This window comes from Dermochelys coriacea, chromosome 3, assembly GCF_009764565.3.
Source record: "Dermochelys coriacea isolate rDerCor1 chromosome 3, rDerCor1.pri.v4, whole genome shotgun sequence".
Lineage (NCBI taxonomy): Eukaryota > Metazoa > Chordata > Testudines > Dermochelyidae > Dermochelys > Dermochelys coriacea.
This window is the reverse complement of record NC_050070.1, coordinates 57,461,833-57,480,648: the sequence shown is the minus strand read 5'-3', so window position 1 is coordinate 57,480,648 and position 18,816 is coordinate 57,461,833. Positions and strand designations below refer to the sequence as shown.

Below are 18,816 nucleotides of genomic sequence, written 5' to 3'. Positions count from 1 at the left end.
TTGTATTTGAAAATGTAAAAATATGTTTAAATAAAAATTCTAGTTATTCCTGTGATTCAAACATAGAGTGATTTTATATTTAAACAATATGAAATGAGAATTAAACTGAATTTAGAATGAGGGCATAGTCTGATATCTATATGCATTTTTTTAATGCACCAGTTTCAACAGTATCTAGTTGCTACAGCTACTAAAAGTGCATCAGTTAATTATGAAGTTATGCACTGACTGGAATTTATTAGTTTTTTTACTCTTACTCTTCTTAATAGGCTGGTAAAAGATCAGAAAAATACCCGAGGAAATACCTTTAGAATTTGTTCTTTATTTCTTTCATATTTTTAAAATGTAATTTAATTTCAGACAAAATGGTACAGTAGAGGCTACAGGCTGCAGCTATTTCCATATAGCAGTTATTTCAACCCATACTATATGCTATGGTTCTGAGAAATGCCACTTTTTAAAAACCATTGTTTTCACATTTAAAGTCTCAAAAAATTAATACCTGATCAGAGATGGACAAGTTTTGACTATTGTACTATTTTGTGATTTTCATCTTCCCAATCACACACATACAAATGCATTCTGTGTAGCAAAAGTAAGTTTTTTATCTGGATAATAAGTGTGTTGGAGGTTGAAATGATCAATATACTAAAAGCTGCTCCCAGGCTTTAGAGTCTGAAGCTTTTTTTTTTTTTTTTAAAGACCCAACATTTAGTAATCATAAAAACATCCCAATTTCCTTATTAAAATCATGTATTATGCTCAGTTCAGTGTTTAACAAAGACAGCTATGCAAAAACTAACATTTCAAACTATAGGTAATTTCAACAAATTTTGCCAACCTGGAAATTGCATACCACAGTGGGGTTGATCAGGAAATGTAACACATTTTTCATTTCCAATTGTATTTTCAGTTATGTTTTGGAAAGAATATCTTTATTTTTGAATATGGCTACCAAAACTTCATCTAAACATTATTACAGCATAACTGATTGTCACAAATCATTCCAAAATTAAAACTGAAAAAGGACAGCGATAGCATTTGGACCTACTTTGTAATTTTTTGCTAGTGATTTCTCCACCATGGACATGTCTCCTTGGCATGAAAGGTGATGGCTGAGGCAGAGGTAGTGAGGATTCATCATGTGTCTGCAGTTTATACCAATGTGGTTCATCATCTAAAAGTGCTGTCTCCAGCTCTATAAGGATCTAGGAGAAAATTTATTGAACTTAATCTTAGTTTAAAACTGCATAGCATTATTTTTTTAAATACAGAAATGTTAGACTTTCTTATATGTTTAAATATAACTATTTTGTAATGTCATTGTATATATCACCTCTCCAAGAAATTCACTCTCTTCTTCTTGTACTCTTGGCTGGTCCCATACGGTTATTTCTAACATTCGTTCTCTAAAATCTCTACGATGTACATGTGAATAGAGAAAAGTTTGGTTCCATTTTGGTTCTAGGCTTTTCTTTACTGTTTTGGTCCTCCTTTTACTTTTATCACTGAAACATAAACATTCTTGTAAATTATAATGCAAAAACAGGTCCATACTGCCATCTAGTAACCAAGACTATAATTACAGGTTTCAGAGTAGCAGCCGTGTTAGTCTGTATCAGCAAAAAGAATACAGATGCATCCGATGAAGTGAGCTGTAGCTCACAAAAGCTTATACTCTAATAAATTTGTTAGTCTCTAAGGTGCCACAAGTACTCCTTTTCTTTTTTCAAGGCTATAATTGTTTTCATCCGTTCTGATTTAAACGTCATGATTACTAGGCTTGGCAATATTCAATTTGTATTTTTTTAATAATTATGATGGATATCATCAATGTTTATTTTAAAGCATTTTTCTGTATCTATTTAAATTTTCACAGTCGTACAAAATTATAAATTTTAAGCATTTTTTAATTGTGGGAAATTATGGGAGGATTAGACAATGGGGGGCATACAATAATTATTTAATGATATTAGGTGATGAGATTCAAAAAAGTTAAAGTTGTATAATAATTAAAACACAATTTGTCAACATCACATGTCAAAATACATGAAGTAAATATCCTTAGATCAAACTCTAATAAGTCCTCAAGCAACATTTTTCTTACTTTGCCTATTTATAAATTTCTATTATTATTGATGGGAATATTTTTTCATCTGTTTGTATGTGTACGGTGAAATCAATGTTTACTTTCATTTTACTGATAAAAAACCTAATGATCTTTTATGTCTAAAATGGATCAGTAGCTGCTGTGCAGTATTCCAGGTTCAGCCATATTTCCATGGAGCAAATTACTTACAATTTGATATTATCTGATTATAGATGCATGCTAGTTTTATACCCTTTAAGGTTCATCTAAACTACAATAAATTATTAAAGGAAAATATGAGAGAAACATGCATTTAAAGTATAACTAAAATATTTAAAATGTTCACTTGATACATTTTTCACTTGGAATATTACCTTCTATCTGGAAGAAAATACATTTTTACATAAGGATTCCTGGGACGCCCATCTCCTCTAGGTGGCAGATCTGTTGCTTGTAGAACATTTACTATTAACTGATGCCCTACTTTGTCATACCACAGTTTCACCTACAAGATCCAAGTTACCAGAAATTATTAATGAAAATGAAAGTATATACAATTATTTTTGCTGCCTATCATTAACCAAAACATAAAATGTTTTTCAGAAGGGCTGACAATGTTTCATACAGTTTTCTACAAGATTTTTTTCTTCTGTTTTGTGTGAGATTTTAGTTTGGACGTTTTGGGTTTCTTATGGCAGAAATCACACCATCTCAACCACATGAACTAAAAAAAATGGCTCTCAGCCAATTTGGAAGAATCTATGACAGTTATTTCTCCAAGCCTTTTTTCGAATATGCAAAGGCTTTGCACATAAATATTGGATCATGAAATCTCTGGCAATATCACTCTTCAAAAAATCTGACTATTAAATAAAAGTTCCACAGATCTTCATTACATTCTTCAAGTATAACTAACATTCTTAGGTTTCTAACTCACTGAAGCAAAACCTAGCCTTACAGTACTGAGGGGGCAGTGGAGATACTGGCCACTGTTACCTTTGCTGTCTCAGTTCTGTTTTGCTGAGAGAGAATTCTTACAGCAGGATGGATAAATGTACAGAGAGGCTCACAATATTGCTTCTTTGGGGCCTGATCCTGCACTCAAACATATATGCCACTGATTTCAATGGATACATGATCAGGTCCTTAGAAAGCAGCAGCATATGTTTTTGATTACAGCCTGCTGCAGACGGAAGCTGTGGACTAGCTATACTGTCTAGCCTGTAGACTATGTTCTGTACATAGTCATGCAGTACACTGGGTTACATAGGAGTGAGTTTACTTCAGTAGTGCTATCTTAAGTACTATGAGGGAAGCCTGTACTGTGGTGATACTTGAAGTAGAGGTGGAATACATTTAACCTGACTTGTTTAGCAGATACTTTTATGAAAACTATTAAATGTGATCAAGCTAGTTCTTAAAATAATTGTATCATGAGGGCATATTTGAGTCTGTTCTCTGCTTAGCATCTGGCAAAATTACTATCTAAGTGACTCCAATACCTTTAAAGAGACGGGAAGCATGTACAAATAGCCTATGAGAGTATTCATTACATCTTTTATATGCACAACTTCCATTATAATCACATAAAATTATATGAAGTAATGTTCATATAATCAAAAAAGGTGTCGTTGAACGGAATAGACCTTCCAAGAATATAACTCTTCACATGTCCTACACAAACATGAAACAGAAAGAGCGGCAGAAAACTGATTATTTGCTTAATAATAGATTACCCATGTTATGTAATATTACCAGATATTTCTCAATACTCACAGAAACAAACAAAATATACTGTAACAGATAAATGGTATTCCCTCTAGGTACTAATATACACTTACAGAAAGCTGGCCAGGTAGGACTTGTGGTGCATCTTTTAGAGCTCCAGGACTAGTTGGAGAAATAACAGAAATAGAAGGCCTTTCCATCTTCTGAGATTCAAAAGAACTTGAACCTAAATGAATGAGAGAAACAAAATCTCAGACCTAGAACTGATTTCAAGCCAATTTTATTAGATCTGTGAATTACTTTGGTTTTCTAACTATTCAAGGCTGGTTTATATGCAGAATTTCATCAGTTTATTTTAAAGTATGATTTTAAACTTATTTAGTTAAGCTGGTGCAAAAAGCTGTGTGGACATTCCTATTTCAGTTTAAGTCCGTCGAATTTTTGTTTAGCTCAAGTAAATTAGGAACAGGTTTAAGCTAAACAGAAATAAGAGTATCCATATGGGTTTGCACCAGTTTAACTAAGCAAGTGCAAGTTTATGTGAAGACAAGATCTCACTTCTACCTACATTTTTGAATCTCTTACGTGAAATAAACTGTTGGTGCTCCTCACTTCAAGTGGAAGCTGCTTTCTTTCAGATGTGCCTTATTAAAGGCTTCTACTCTCCTGCTGTAAAGAAACCCCCACCCCCATGAGGGGAGTGGCTATCAGTGCTGGGAGCATGGCTCCCAGCGCTGGTGCACTATCTACACTGCCACTCTACAGTGCTGAAAGTTGCTTTGCTCAGGGGGGTGCTTTTTCACTGAGTGAGAAAGTTTCAGTGCTGTAAAGTGGCAGTGTAGACAAGGCCTAAGACACTCACAGAGGGGCAAATTCTGGATCAGATAGGGAGAGGGATCTAGGGATCTGAACAGGGGAAGGGCAATCAGGGATGGGAAATTATGACTCCCTCTTCAGCCTCTGGCAACTTCCTTACTTAATTCCTCTGCCTCATCTTTCTCATAGGTAAAATGAGGATAATAATAGTTACCTTTCTTACAGTGCTCATCTAGAAAGATTAGACAGCCTGGGACCACAAAAAATGCTGTATCCACATGGTATTAACACCACATGGACTTTCATTGTTACTGTGGAAGAAAGCATTAAAATACAGCCCAGATTTGAACTATAAATTTAATATTGATTCTACTTTTACATAATGATACAGGAAACAGATAGGGTTTTTAATGTAAAAATATTTTTGCAATATGTGTGCAGATAAAATCAAAGCATATACTTACTAGACTCTAGTGGAGGATGGGAACTCTCAGGAATCCTTGGAATGTCACTAAAAAAGAAATATACAAAAAATAATAAGAAACAACTGAACTGCTGCTCCACAGTACTAAACAAACATAGTTAACTACAAAGTTTCTGGCACACCTTTTTCAGACATGAGATAGTTTTTGTTTTAATATGTTTGTCAATATGTGGTAAGGAAGGAGAATTATTTCAGGATGGCTTGCCACTGTTTACTAATGTGCATGAAAGCTTTAATCCCAAAGAAGACTTTTTTCAAATGATGAATAAAAACAAACCATGGTCACTATAATGTTAATATTGTAGTTGGAGGTTACACAATATTTTTACAACCAAAACAGCAAAAGTGTTTTGGAAATGAGAAATCTTGGCTACTGAAGCTCACTTCTTTTCTGGTCAAATCAAAACAACATAGATTGTAAAACTCACTAGTAATTTTTATACACACTTCTCAAGGAGTTCGATGAATGAAACTGATGAAAATGTCTTATGACAATAAAGAGAAAAAGCAAATAACATGGGCAATGTTAAATAAACAAAGAAAAGGATAACAACATATTACTTCAAAGACTATAAATATGAACATGCAACATATTGCAACTGAATATACACAGACATACAGATACATACACACAACCACACAGAAAAAGAGTGGATCAAATTCTGATCCCAGTTACATGAGTGTAAATCCAGGGTAACCCCACTGACATCAGCTTTACAGTGGCTGTCAGAATCTGGCTGTTATTAATATTTGGCTCTGTAGTACTATTTCCAACAATCTCCAAAAATACATTCCAGGAGTAAGAAAGGAAATAAATTTCTTCAATGAGTCACTTAAAAAAAGATTAAACACTCATAATACAATCCAAACCACAAACTGCAATACAATTTACAGCTAAAATTTGCAAAAAGTGAAGTCTAAAGTTAAGGCACTATCCCCTTATTTAGAGTCGTCAGGTGAAGTGCTGAAGCTGATGAGAGTTGCCACATATGCAGCACTTTTGAAAATCAGGTAAATTCCTCTGGAATTTTCATTGGAGCTTAAGGGAATTGATAAACAAGTCCCACTGAATTTCAATAGGTGTTGGCCATCTAACTCCCTTAGGTTCCTTTGAAAATTCTAGCTCCAGTACCTAATAATTGATTCAGGAGCCTAACTTTAGCTCTTATTTTTTTAAAAATCTTGGTCTATATGACAGACAAAAAACAAAACCAAACTCCAGAGCTATTAGTGAGTATCTCAGTTCAGCTTACATCTTATGTTATAGTGTATGAAAATGTTTTCCTGTGGCTTGCCTTTGCAGTTCAAGAATGATGTGGTCACCTCAAAACTCATGGAAATAAAGTCATGGAAACAGCATTTTCCATTCTTTAGTGTATTTCTGGTTTGCTAAACTACAGACACATATGCATCATTGAGATGTTGTTAGACATTCTATAGTCAAGGCTGAGTTGATGTCTTCCATTTAAAGCAGTATTTCAATCTTTTTATTTAACATGGAACTTAGCATATTTAACCACCAAACCTGCAGCATTTACTCAACAGATCCAAATTGATTTGTATACAGGTAATATATTAACTTAGTTAATGTTTTTTCCCATTCCAAACATTTAAAAATACTCCCAATTGAAACGTAGCTTTGTTTATATTACAATAACATCTAGACATTTAAATAAGGACCCCATTGTACTAGGCTGAAAACGTGGTCCTGTATGAAAACATGGTCCTTGCCCTGTATCTAAAATGACAAGTTATATAGGAGAGGGTAGGGAGCGAGTTATATTATCAAATATACACATTTCCCTTTTTTTCCTTTACGGTAAAGTGATAATCATCACAAATTGGCTGATCTCTGATAGGCTTCCAAGCAAAGGTGAGTCTGAAGGGAAAATTTAAAGGAGGAAAAAGTGTAATGTGGAAGAAGGCACAAATACTTTTGTGTCAGATATTACAAAAATGGGTGGTGAAGGCTGGAATCACCTGGAGCAGTAGAAGCAGGAGGACTTGGCAGAAGACAGAAGCACTTACAAGTATTTTAGATAGATAGATAGAGAGAGAGAGAGAGAGATAGATAGACTTCACTGATTCTTACAGGCTGATTCTTATTTACATTAAAGCCACTTTGCACTGTCAGAGTAGTTAAATGTCAGAGTGGTTACACTATCTAAGTATAAAATGAGAATGAGAATCAGGCCCTTATGGTTTACAAAAAGAAAATTGAATAAGACAGTGAAGGTGAGGGGAAGACACAAGCCAAGGGTTAAAGAGCAGAGAGGAGGGCATAAAGGGGGTTAAAGAAGATAACAGAGAACTTATCTTTGGAGCCATCATACCTTCTTTGTTTAAAACTGTACATTCCAGGCAGAAAACGCTTTAATTTTAAGCCACCTTTGGGCCCACTCCCCAAATAAACTTGGGCTGCTCTGGGGGCTGGGACATCCCTTGCACAATTTAGAGAGTCTTCAGGGCTTCTGTGTCCCTGCCCCTGACATGCTGTTCCTACCCCCAGCCTCATCCTGGCACCCTGCTCATGTTCCTTGGCATGTGACGTGTTCCTTACACCAGAGCTTGTAAGCGAGTCACAGAAAAGAAGCTAATGGCTGTCTTCTGCAGTTCTTGTGCCAGGGGAATCCTTCTCCAACAGCTGGAACTAGCATTTTAGAGCTCCTTTACACTGCTCTGTCCCTTGTTCTTGGTGGAAGAGCGCAAGAGTGGGGGTCAAGACCTCACCCCAGGGATCTAGGCGATGCATTTAAGAGTACAATCTCTGCAAGGTTTACCTGAGACTGAATGGACAACAGTTCTCTGGCTAGTAACACAAATGTGGCATCCTATGTTTCTTTATAGCTTAAAAGCCATTTCTGCAGAGAAGTATGTTTGACTGTTGTTACTGGACAATGTGGCCAGCGACAGACACCATGTTATGGTGCTCTTACTACAGGGATTTGAGGAAGCAGCTCAGAAATCATCTTTACTTGGAATCCCTACAAAAATGACATGACATTTATTAATGACTAGCATGTATATAGTATAGTCTATGAATCTGATTGTGTGACTCTTAGCCATGGAAGATACCACTTATTTATATAGGCATAAAGGACGTGAAGTCACTGCACATGAAAATGGATAATAATTTTACCACTACTGGTCTTCAAGAAATAATAATATATGGTGCATTATTAAAGATAAAATTACAATTTCAATGTCAACCCATATTTAATACAGTTTATCATTATTATTATTATTACTTGTCCAGAGGCACCAGTCAGGTTTGGGAATTTTTTGGTGCTGGTTGCTTTACAAACATATAGAAAGTCAGGATCCCCATCCGGAAGATTTTACTATATAAGAAATTAGATTAAATTGTGTATTAAACAAAGGAAGATCTCTATTAATAGCTGAATAATAAGATTCATTTTCATGAGTTTGGAGTCAACCCATAATTCAGGTGGCAAAGCAAAAAAGAAGCTACAAGAGATTAGCAATCTGTTATCCAAAAGCAAACAACAATAATAATGTTCTTCCTATACTACAGTTTATTTCAAACGTAACATTTCAGAATTAAAGAAAATAATTATTTTTATGGTGCATTGTTCTTTTTTAGCCTTTATCAAAATTTCTTCTGTTGTAAATTGTGTGTGATTGACCATTTAAAAAATGACAGACAGATTAATCTTGCTCTGAGTTAAGTCAATGGAAATTTCTCTTTTGACTGCAATAGGTGCACGGTCAAGTCTTTAATGAAGCCTTTCATTTCAAGTTATATGCTCCAGTCCATTTGTGACATTTATTTGTTCTTTCCAGTTATTAGTGCCAGTAGGAAATAGCTGTAAGTAGTGAAATGTCAGGAATGAATGATTACAGCAGAGGGACATTTCTAGGTAGTGTGTCAAATCCTACTCTGATTTAATAATATAGTAATACTGAAATCTCACATATGAATACTCATATGATTAAAGTGAGCAGGATTTGGTCTATAATATTACTGCAAGAAAATATCCATTGATCAAACCATATGTTGAAGCAAATAATCACATTTGGGTTCTACTATTCACAAGTGCAATAAAAACTGTCAAGTTCAACACTATAAGATCTAAAGAGGTACATTCCTGACATTAGTAAAATAAATTTAGAGTGAGCTTAGTATGATACATTCAGTATTGTATGTACTTTGAATCTAATTACTCAGCAATTGTATTTTAAATACAATTCTTCTTCAAGAAAACTTTACTGAACATTTTCAGTTTGTACTTTAACGCTTTTGAAAGTTATTATAATTACCTAATTTACTCATCTACTCTACTGGTCAGTTATCTTACAAATCATTAACCATATGTAATGCAGTACTTAAAAATATGTCAGTGTTACTATGGCTAAAGCTGCACTATCTGCAAGTGCCAATTTAACAATATTCTATCACTTACTCAGCATCTTCTTTCTGTATTTCTGCCTTAATTGCTCAAGTCGTTTAATTATTTTGCACATTCTCCTCCACCCAAAACCACACTGAGGTCCAATTTAGGCCCAATGAAATACATACTGGTTTTGCTACATAGTTAAGTATGGGAAAGCTTGGACCTAAGACTAAAAATTTAGATAAAATTTGTTTGGTTTTGGTATTCTTACGAGTTAGAGTCTGATTCTACACTCTTCACCTGGGCAAATCTCCTTATTAAAGTACATGGATGAGTTTGCCTGAATAAGAAATACAGCATTAGGTTTTTATATGTGCTGCAGTTACCATCATAATGCTGATTTCCGTCTCTAAATAACAAATTCACAGAGTCAAGCTTTCACTTTCCATTTAAAAGGCCACTCTCAAGATGAAAAGGAGAACTTGTGGCACCTTAGAGACTAACAAATTTATTTGAGCATACGCTTTCGTGAGTTACAGCTCACGGCTGTCCAAAATTTTTATCTTCTCTAACCTACTTTTTCTTGAAGTACCAATGTAAGTACACCAATTTTGTGTAAGTACAGTGGTCTCCATTAAAAAAAAAAAACCTTCAACATCTACCAAATGTAGCCATCCCACATTATCACAGGTACATTAACAGCTGGTAAATACGAAACAATCATTCTATGTTAACTAAACCAGAGGTTTATTGTCAAGCACAGGGAGGAGAACCTTCTAGTAAGGATAAAGTGTTTCAAACTTCTGACTCTAAAGATCATTATTGGATCTGAGACACATTTCTGATACATTATGACATGGATGAAATCTGGAAATGTCAGATTGGGAAAAGAATGCACAATTTTGGAGAAAAAATTTGGAGAAAAAAAACTGGGCTTCTAACTAGAAGATTACTGCTAAAGCATTAGTGTTGAGTGCCATACAGTACACATATCACTGACAATTGGGCAAGTGAAATTCAGATAGGAAACTAAAGAAACATTTTCAAATTTTACTAAATTTTATCTGAAACTAAACTCTGATTGTTTGCCCACCTCTTGTTATTCCTGAGTAAAAAAAATAGAGAAATCTAAATCCCGCCTGAGTGTGTATGCGGGGAGTCGTCAAGATTGTATCTGGGTGGCTAGCCAGAGACACAGCTCAGGCTGCCACAGCCATTGTGTTATTTTTCGGTGCTTGTTTGAGCAGAGCTAGCGTGTGTATGTCTACCCGAGCTGGGAATTACACCTCCTAGCCGCAGTGTAGACGTACCCAGTTTGGTCACAGCTCTATGACCAAACCCTAGTAGTTTTACTTAAGCAAATAGTTTCACTGATTCCTTATGGGACTATTTGTACAATCTAGAGAAGCAGAATTTGTCCCCCAAATTATCATTCTTTTGCAATTTCCAACTTGGATTTATATTAAATTCAGAATAATTTAATGTAAACTGTTATTATGAGAATGATTTTATAAACTAATGAACACAGATATTACACAAACTCCTTTTGATGACAGTATCATTTACAATTACAGTAAAAAAATCTTGGAAATAACTTAGACAATAGAACGTTTAACTATAAATGGCACTCCTTGAATTCCTCATGAACTGATTTATTTCAAGTCATATGATGTTTAATGTTTACTGATGCCTGCTTCCAATTGTTCAGATAATTGATGTTAATATGAATGAATCAAGTTTGAGAACCTAATAAAGCAGGTCTTACTCAGGCACAGCTCCCACCCATTTTAATGGGAGTCTCACCTGAGTACATCCAGCAGAATCAGGATCCAAGTTTCTCCTTTCAACATCATGGAAAATCCCAAAGGGACAAGACCCCTTGCAGAACAAGGGCCACCCAGACTGATCTCTGGCAAGGTCCTTAAGGTGGTCGATTCAGTTTATGTTCATTACTGGCAATATTTCCCCTTTGCCATGAGACAAATATGCTCTTTACTACTTTGTCTCGAAAATTTTTCCTTAATAGTCATATTACTGCAACTATAGGACAAATCTAAGTTTGTAACAGGCAGTGAAGAAAATGGAGTATACAGATTATAAGTAAAAAGAAAAGGAGTACTTGTGGCACCTTAGAGACTAAGAAATTTATTTGAGCATAAGCTTTCGTGAGCTACAGCTACAGTAGAAAATGGAAAATGCATCCGATAAAGTGAGCTGTAGCTCATGAAAGCTATGCTCAAATAAATCTGTTAGTCTCTAAGGAGCCACAAGTACTCCTTTTCTTTTTGCGAATACAGACTAACACAGCTGCCACTCTGAAACCTAAGAATATAAGAAAACGTTTCAAAAAGTAAATTGTCCTCCAATATTATAAGATAATAACTTTCAAACTGACTAGTATGTTAACATAGAGTATTTTACAGCTAAAATAGATATATATAGATATGTATCAGTTTTTAAAAATCCTACTAATACATGTAATTTACTAAACTTAAGAAGCAATTTTGTTTAGCCTTACCCAATAGGCCTTGAAACAATAATTTCAACTTGAGGTTCTGATTTTGATTCTAAAATAATGTTGTAAACTTCTTCATTTGTAGCTCCAGGCAGGGATTTACCATTCCATTCTAGAACTTCATCCCCTTGAATTTAAAAAGAAAGATATTTTAATCTTATTTTCCATATTTTTTTCACAAAAACAGCAAAACATATATAAAGTCAATGTATCTCTAAGCTACATTTCCTAAAATCAAAAATACTATTGTGAAGATATTAGAGTTTTTAAGACACTCTCACTACTCGTTTCTAAAACACTGCTATTACCTGCAAACAGTACAGTGTTTTCAATATTTCTTAAAGAATACGGCAACCAGTATTGTGCCATGAAATGAAAGAAGTGTGCTACCTTTTGAGAGTCACTTTATTAACGAGATCTCTGTATAATAAACATAGGTTGATCTCCAAAAGTAATATATCTGATTACCTAAGAGTTAAAAACTTACAAATCATGAGATTTTTCAATGACAGATATAATATTTATATAATGTATTTAATATGACTTTGGTACCCAAAGGGTAGTCTTCATAGCCTGTACCAAATGAAAAAAAAGATTAAAAAGTGATGGATGAGTCAGTGTCTCCTGGAAAAATAAGATGTGAAATTGTGGGATGAACGTTAATCACTCTTCTAAGGTGTTCAGAGCTAGAACTCAAACATATACTTACAATGAATGTAAGTATATATTTACATTAAGTATATATAAGTATATGTAAGTATATATAAATCTCTATATTTGTCAGTGTTACATCAAGAAGGAAACCTTAAAAATGTTTTCTAAAATAAGGTCAATATATAAAATTAATTCTCAGGAAACCATTAAATAAGTTAGCAATTACTACCAGGGCCAATCATAGGCAGTAATCAAAAGCACTACAAGGCAGACTGCATTTTGTTTTATTACTATTTTATTTAGTGATGATGACTTAGTATTTCTCAGATTCAGTCCTGTACCAGTGACTCAGGTATGGTGTTGGGCTTTAACTGTGTTGCCAGAGGCCTTTGGATAAGATCTAAAGCAAGGCCTGAAAAACTGAGTTTGTTAAAAATCTAAAGGAATTCTTCATAAGATTAAAGTCCATCCTATCCAAACTTGATTTCAGATAATTACATTCTGCCTTCCACAATTCTATGTTCAACAATTGCTATTCTGTCAACTCTGAGGAATCTGCAATTCAGGAGTAGACATAAAGATCACTGTGCAGAGTTTGTATATATTTGTAAAGCACTTTGGGATCCTTTAGGATGTGAAATTTTATAGTACATTAATGAAGGAGTATTATCATTCAGCGTTGCTGAAGTTAGTTTTCCTCTATCAAGTGGCGGGAAATAAACTGGGTTATTTATCTAAAACTAACTAGTAGCCTATTTAGTACAGCCAACCTTAATTCTGGCATTTCCTAATTTTTGAATGTTTGACTTTGCAACCTTAATAATGTTGTTTTAATATAGATTTTGTGTGCATAAGTTCCTAGATTATTTTTTTTAAAAAAGCAAACTGGAAAAAATTATCATGTGGCATCGTATTGACATTTGTACGTTCAGTAGCATGGTTTGACCCTTTAGATCAGTGGTTCTCAACTGATTACACATAGTGGGCTGCATATGCAGGCCACAGTGTGTTACCTGGGCCACAGGGGCTGGCTGGCAGGGCAGCAGCAGCCCCAACCTCGACCCTCGCTATGCGGGACAGCCGGGTTCCCACCCTGGACACCGGGACCAGAAGGCTACCCCGGACACTGGTCCCCAACATGTAGCTGCCCAGACCCCGGACCCAGTGGGGCCAGGTGGCTGCCCTGGACCCCCGTCATGTGGCTGCCCAGCAGCCCCGACCCCCTTGCTGCACGGGGTGGGCTGGCTGCCTCAGACATGGAGCTTGCGGGGGCCTGGCGGCATCCCTGACCCCCGTCAGGCGGGGCGGGCTGACAGCACCAGAGTTTGTAGGGCTGGACAGCTGCGACGGATCCCCAGAGCTCACAGGGCCAGCTGGGAACCCTGGATCCCCAACCCTGTTGGGCTCGCTGGCAGCTCTGACCCTCCGCGCCGGGCAGCGCAGCAGCTGGGCATGGGGCGGGCTGGCTGCTCCAGACCCCAACCCTGCAGGGCTGGCCGGGACCCCCGGACCCCCAACCTTGTGGAGCTGCCAACAATTTCTGACCCCGTGTGGCCCACTGGCAGCCCCCTGCCGCACAGGGCATGCTGGCAGCCCTGACCCCGCCGTGCCGGGCAGCCCAGCCGGACCCCTCGTGCTGGGCAGCAGGGCAGCTTGGACACTCCTGTGCTGGGCAGCTGGGAACCCGGGATCTCGGACACGGCTTTTCAGCTCTGTGCTAATTGGGCCAAATGCGGCCCTTGGGCTGAGAACCGCTACTTTAGATCCATGCACAGACCTTTGTCCATTAAGCTAATGGAGTAACTGATAACAGTAATAGGTTGTCATCCTCAATGTGGACCAGGACTAATGAGAGATGTGATGTCCTGTCATTGGTTTTCACAGATATTTGCTGACAGAAAAGGAGTAGTGAGATTCAAGAATTTTTGGTTCCATTCCAGGCTTTGGAGGGCACAGACTTTCCTGCCAGTTCCCACCAAGTTTGACTCCTTCTGCCCTGTCCCCTCCAACCTGTCCCTCTCCCAATCTCATTTTCCTCACGTAGCTAGTCCCTGTCTCATGTTTCTCATCCCAGTCCCTTTACCTAGCAAGTCCTAGTCTCACACTTCCTGACTCTCCACTTACAGTCGCAGTCTGCTTGACAGTTCCCAACTGCATGCAGCTACTTCTCACCAGTTTCCTTACTCAGCCAGTCCTCCGTTCACCCCTCCTGACTCCTCATCCAATCTGTCTCTCCCCCGACTCGGCCTCTAATCCCCTCCCATCTGTCCCCACTATCTCCCAGGCTCTCTCCTCTTCCAATTTCAGTGTCTGCCTATTCCCCTCCAGCTGCTTGTCCCAGTCTCTTTGCCTAGACACTCTCATTTCTTCCCCAGCATTCTGGTTTCTTGTCAGATCTGTCTCATCTCTCCCTCATACCATCATCTCAGTCTCTTTACGCAGTCAGTCCAGCTCCCAATCTGTCTCTGCCTTTGCTCCCAGTCCCAGTTTCATTGCCAACCAGCCCAGTTACCACTTTCCCCTTAATTTCCAATCCCAGTTTCCCTCTTTCCCTTCTGCCAGCTGCCAATCTCAGAATTAAATCTAGGTGCAGTTCATTTTCAAGGCATTGTACTTTTTACTGTTTTTGTTCAGTTGTTTTTGTTCAGAATATTACTTACAAATAATTTTCATGATAAAATGATTTTATTTGAGAAAATCTTTTCACTTTTTTCCTAAAACCATTCACTCTTTATTTTATTAATATTACTGGTGAAACTCAATGTTGATTCTTCAGCAGCTAATAATTACCATATAGAATTTACACATATATCCAAGCAAAATGTAATTATGTAGTGATACAGCAGTCATGTTATTAAAACTGCCCACATTAACATGAAAAACATTTTTCATTATTTATAATATTTATATATGAAAATTATCCACATAATACATAACATTAACAATTTCATTTTAGGAAGTCACAACAATAACATAAATTGTCTAAGAATAGTTTATTTTATTACCTGCTCTTAGATGTCCCACCACATCAGCTAGACTACCCTTCTTTACTTTGGTAATGAAGGCACCAAGACGTCCTAAATCTGTCATTTTTCCTCCAACAACCTGGATAATCATAAATTTATGTGTTTTAAACCACAAACTGGGCAACATATTAAGGAATATAATGTAAATAGTTTAGCTTGCATGGTTTATTTAATCAATTTAACGTTATATTTAAAATTAGGGCCTCAGTCATTCACAATTAACTGTGTTGTTATTATCAATGGTATTTGTATATGGACTTCACGCTAAGGAAAGTGTTGTATAAAAAAAGGCAGAATTGTGTCACATTGCGAGTGAAGAGAGCTTGAAATTCCCTCTTACTTGCCTCTGAAAACACTAGTTTAATTAGTCTAATTCAGAATGTACAGCATAGCATTTCAAATATCAGAAATGATCAGTTGTGGGTTTTTTGAGACAATAATTAAGAAAACGTGTTTTGTTCAAATCTATGGTTAACTGTTTGGGATGTGCAGAAACAGCAGATTGTAAGCATGCTCTGTAAGCCTTACAGAGCAGTCAGTACAGAAGTGCTAAAAAGCCAATAATGTAAAAGTTGAAACTCTCAGCTAAAAATGTATTATGTACAGTATTAGGGAATACATGAGAACAGTACATCTAAATACAACAAATGGAACAATATCATTAGCAGCTAACAACAAACACTGACACCTTCATCAGAAGGCAGTAAAGATTTAATGAAAGAGTAAGTAAGGCAGAGGCACCAGACTTCTCCCATCCTCTGTCCAACAGAGATGACAATGTCCTCCAAATAAGAATACACAGTACATTGATGGAGAAAGTGACATGACTCTCTTCAAAGGCACTCAGGCAAGGAAGAGTTCTAAAACCTGTTTCCTCTCAGCATACAGAAATTGCTGATTGTCTTATTAATGACACGGCCAGTTAATAAATAACATCAATACAAAAACCAAAGATATGTTGACATTTTTACAGTATGTGAATATGTGTAGCAATAAAACATATTTTGCTTTTGTCTAGAGTGGTCACTATCAATTCAGACATATTACCCAGGGCTGAGAGTCTCTATTTGGGATTTTAAAAATTCTGTCAAAATAAAAAAAAAATGTAATGACACAAGTTACACTACTTGCTCACAGTAAAAAAAAAAATCGACACAAAGTACAGGCCTAAAGTTTTTTTTAAAGCAATACAAAACCAATATTTTGATCATGCTGGTTTTACAGGTCATTTCTGAATGGCTGGGTTGTCTTAATGAATCTGTATAGCCAGTGGTCTTCTCAGAAATATTCTGCGTAGAGTTTTATAATGAAATGCACTATAATGTTCATTACCCAACAATGTAGCAGCCATTGATAACGTTTTATTTATTCACATTGCCATAGTGGTGGCTGATCTTAATTTTAGTACACTGACTTATACAATTGAATCTCAGGTAGTCTCCACTAGCTTTAAGGATGCAACAGAACACCCTGCTAAGCCTACCGGTGAGTCAATGATCTGTAGTACAGCACATAACAAATCAAGGTAAGACTCAAGAAAGCAAGAGTAGAGGTTCCCTAAAAGAGGTTTCCTGTTTTGAGGCCTAAATCTTTAGCATTTTTCCTCCAGTTTAAAAAAAAAACCCAACTCATTTCCAGTCAGGAAAAGTCAGCTTTAGATTTTGTTACTCTACAGGGTGAAACTGTCAAAAAGTCAAAACTCACCAGTTTTTCTACAGATGTAAAAATATTAAGAGAATTATATTAACAGCAGCACTGCTAGGTTTTGAAGGGCAGTTATTTATTTAAGGTGACTTATCCAAAACTATTCAGATGCACTTTGTGCAATTTGTGTTTCTTCCCAGCAGTTCAGATTTTAAACACTGATTTTGTGAATATTAGTGTCTAGATGACACTCGTGAATGTGGAACGTGAGATGAAGATTACACGATTGAAATGCATGTAGTAAAATCGGTAAATGCATGAATGCATTAGGATGTACTGTGTATGCTTGGAGAACAGGCAGATGAATAGACTATGTTCTACCTCATGGCCTTCTAATCAAAATAGTTCTGTTCTTTTGCCATGGGTAAATAGGCCAATGTAAAAAAGAGATTAAAGAAGGTTTCCGCTGATAATATTTCACTTTAATTTTTCAAGGCTTAACAAAGTCCACCTGAGTTAGGGTGCATTTCCACTTCATCTTGCACAATTTTGGTTTAAAAAACAAAACAAAAAACACTTGAGGCTAAATCTTGAGCTTTGTTGAACACCTGCAACCTCAGGTACTTGATGGTCCTAAGCATGCTTGAGGAGGCACTCAGTATCTGGCAGGGTCAGGATCTAAATTATAGAATTTCATACCATGTTTTTTTATCTATCTATCTATCTATCTATCTATCTATCTATCTATCTAGTAAAAAGAAAAAGAGTACTTGTGGCACCTTAGAGACTAACAAATTTATTTGAGCATAAGCTTTCGTGAGCTACAGCTCACTTCATTGGATGCATTTGGTGGAAAATACAGTGGGGAGATTTATATACACACATAGAGAACATGAAACAATGGGTTTTATCATACACACTGTAAGGAGAGTGATCACTTAAGATGAGCCATCACCAGCGGGGGAATGGGGAGGGGGAAGGAGGAAAACCTTTCATGGTGACAAGCAAGGTGGGCCATTTCCAGCAGTTAACAAGAATGTGTGAGGAACAGTAGGGGGTGGGGTGGGGGGGAGAAATACCATGGGGAAATAGTTTTACTTTGTGTAATGACTCATCCACTCCCAGTCTCTATTCAAGCCTAAGTTAATTGTATCCAGTTTGCAAATTAATTCCAATTCAGCAGTCTCTCCTTGGAGTCTGTTTTTGAAGCTTTTTTGTTGAAGGATAGCCACTCTCAGGTCTGTAATCGAGTGATCGGAGAGATTGAAGTGTTCTCCGACTGGTTTTTGAATGTTATAATTCTTGACGTCTGATTTGTGTCCATTTATTCTTTTACGTAGAGACTGTCCAGTTTGACCAATGTACATGGCAGAGCGGCATTGCTGGCACATGATGGCATATATCACATTGGTAGATGCGCAGGTGAATGAGATTCTGATAGTGTGGCTGATGTGATTAGGCCCTGTGATGGTGTCCCCTGAATAGATATGTGGACAGAGTTGGCA

At 36.6% G+C, this 18,816-nt stretch overlaps 1 protein-coding gene across 49 annotated transcripts in view; it reads right to left on the bottom strand.

The window, feature by feature from the left end:
• The window catches only part of RIMS1 (regulating synaptic membrane exocytosis 1), a 490,129-nt gene that overhangs the window by 181,575 nt on the left and 289,738 nt on the right, over positions 1-18,816 (bottom strand). For all 49 annotated transcript variants that reach the window (XM_043510483.1, XM_043510486.1, XM_043510457.1 and 46 more), the window contains 7 exons: positions 15,647-15,746; positions 11,991-12,114; positions 5,098-5,144; positions 3,931-4,043; positions 2,464-2,594; positions 1,337-1,508; positions 1,052-1,208 (listed from right to left, as the gene is read on the bottom strand). In XM_043510483.1, coding sequence (XP_043366418.1) covers positions 1,052-1,208; positions 1,337-1,508; positions 2,464-2,594; positions 3,931-4,043; positions 5,098-5,144; positions 11,991-12,114; positions 15,647-15,746 — 844 coding nt within the window. The remainder of the gene's footprint in view (positions 1-1,051; positions 1,209-1,336; positions 1,509-2,463; positions 2,595-3,930; positions 4,044-5,097; positions 5,145-11,990; positions 12,115-15,646; positions 15,747-18,816) is intronic.